Source organism: Lepeophtheirus salmonis, unplaced genomic scaffold (assembly GCF_016086655.4).
Source record: "Lepeophtheirus salmonis unplaced genomic scaffold, UVic_Lsal_1.4 unplaced_contig_19095_pilon, whole genome shotgun sequence".
Taxonomy (NCBI): Eukaryota; Metazoa; Arthropoda; class Copepoda; order Siphonostomatoida; family Caligidae; genus Lepeophtheirus; species Lepeophtheirus salmonis.
Genome location: NW_027293176.1, coordinates 1 through 1489, shown reverse-complemented (window position 1 = coordinate 1489; position 1489 = coordinate 1). Strand labels below are relative to the sequence as shown.

The 1489-nt window shown below is 26.6% G+C and overlaps 1 protein-coding gene across 1 annotated transcript; it reads right to left on the bottom strand.

Annotated features, from left to right (window-relative positions):
- Positions 1–650: 650 nt before the first annotated feature.
- LOC121131161 (uncharacterized) lies at positions 651–1407 on the bottom strand. Its single transcript, XM_040726690.2, has 4 exons — positions 1282–1407; positions 1125–1226; positions 950–1054; positions 651–883 (listed from the first exon to the last, which is right to left on the bottom strand). Exons 1-4 carry the CDS (start codon positions 1394–1396, stop codon positions 750–752), a joined length of 456 nt encoding a protein of 151 aa, XP_040582624.1. The 5' UTR covers positions 1397–1407; the 3' UTR covers positions 651–749.
- Between the last annotated feature and the right edge of the window lie 82 nt (positions 1408–1489).

Genomic DNA, 1489 nt, shown 5'->3' with positions numbered 1-1489 from the left:
GATATATCTATCCTCTGCACAATTGTATATAGCAAACTTCAACATGAAAAAGAGGGGCGATTATCTTTTGATTAAACTCCACGCCTCGCTTGTGTCTTGCAACCTAAAGTTATGACATATTTAACTGGATTTCCATGTCAGAACAAGAAAATATTATTTGGATCAATCTATTATTTCAATATTCTGTATATATAATTTATTGTTATTAATAGTTATATGATTTTAATTGTTTAATTTTGTATATTTAACATAAATGTATGATGGTATATTTTTTAGTATGTAGATTATATTTAATTAAACCTTCTTTTTTAAACTTGGAGTGTGACGTTATAAAATCTACTGTAACGGATAAAAAACGTCTAAGTCAATTATACGTAGTATATCTTCATAAAACATTTTGCTAATAAATACTTTCGTTATACCCTCAAAAATCATAATAAGCAGGCAGATGATAATCACATCAGTATTTAAAAAAATGATACCATATGTCTTTTCCCCCCATTCTCCTTGCACGCGTTTTTCTCTATAATATTATCAACTACTTGGTTTAATGCTATAAGTTATAGAATATATGGAACACATCCCTATGAACTCATTAATTATTGTGTTGAGAATTAAAAGATAATTATAAATGAAAAAGGAATCCCGAGTTTTAAATTGTAATAGACATAATTATTTTATATTTGTATTAAATTTTACTCGTATAAACTTATTGACAAACAAATTTAGAGACAGAGACATGATTAAGGTTACTTGCAAAAGTTGCACGTTTTTTGACAGGCACTTTGCATGAACCTGTGATAGATACTTTTTCTGTCACAATAACCAGACTTCTTGAAATTATGGCACATCATGTTATAGGGTAGATTATCTCTGCAACCCTCTATAAGAGATAGACAAATACATTAATTATGATCAAAATTAATTCTTATAATTATTTATAACTTACTTTCACACAAACGGCAGGTAGCAGGACAAAAATAACGAACATTTCCATTATGGCAAAGATTTTTTAACTCATTACACATTAGATGCTCAAGTAAGTCTTCACAACCTTTTTAATCATTGTTGCAAATATTGAAATTATTTAAATTATAATAAATTATTATTATTTTTAAACTCACCATCACAATTACCACAAAAACGTTGACATTCAAATCGTTGATCTCGATCCAAACATTTATTTGGATTCTGGATGCATTTTATAGATTTATCCGTGCAAGCAGCTATTATTAAAATCATTATTAAGATACAAACTATTTTACTTTTGAATAAATTTACATTCGCATCCACAAGATTTTTTACATTTGAAATAGTATTCAGGATTCATGCATTTAAATGCATTTGTTTCACAACTCTCCATTTCATCCCTACCCATTCTGTCTCCTAAAAACATTAAAAATTATTTTATAATTAATGAAAATATTAAAAAAAGTGTATTAATTGTTTTGTTTTCATAGTTATAGTTAATAATAATAAACATCAATAT

Excerpts from the sequence above, each read along its gene's own strand:
- LOC121131161 (XM_040726690.2), bottom strand. The coding sequence starts at position 1,396 with ATGTTTTTAGGAGACAGAATGGGTAGGGATGAAATGGAGAGTTGTGAA. Across the intron at positions 1,227-1,281 it reads AAAATCTTGTGGATGCGAAT|CTGCTTGCACGGATAAATCT; the intron begins GTAAATTTATTC and ends TTTTAATAATAG. Across the intron at positions 884-949 it reads TACCTGCCGTTTGTGTGAAA|AGGGTTGCAGAGATAATCTA; the intron begins GTAAGTTATAAA and ends TATCTCTTATAG.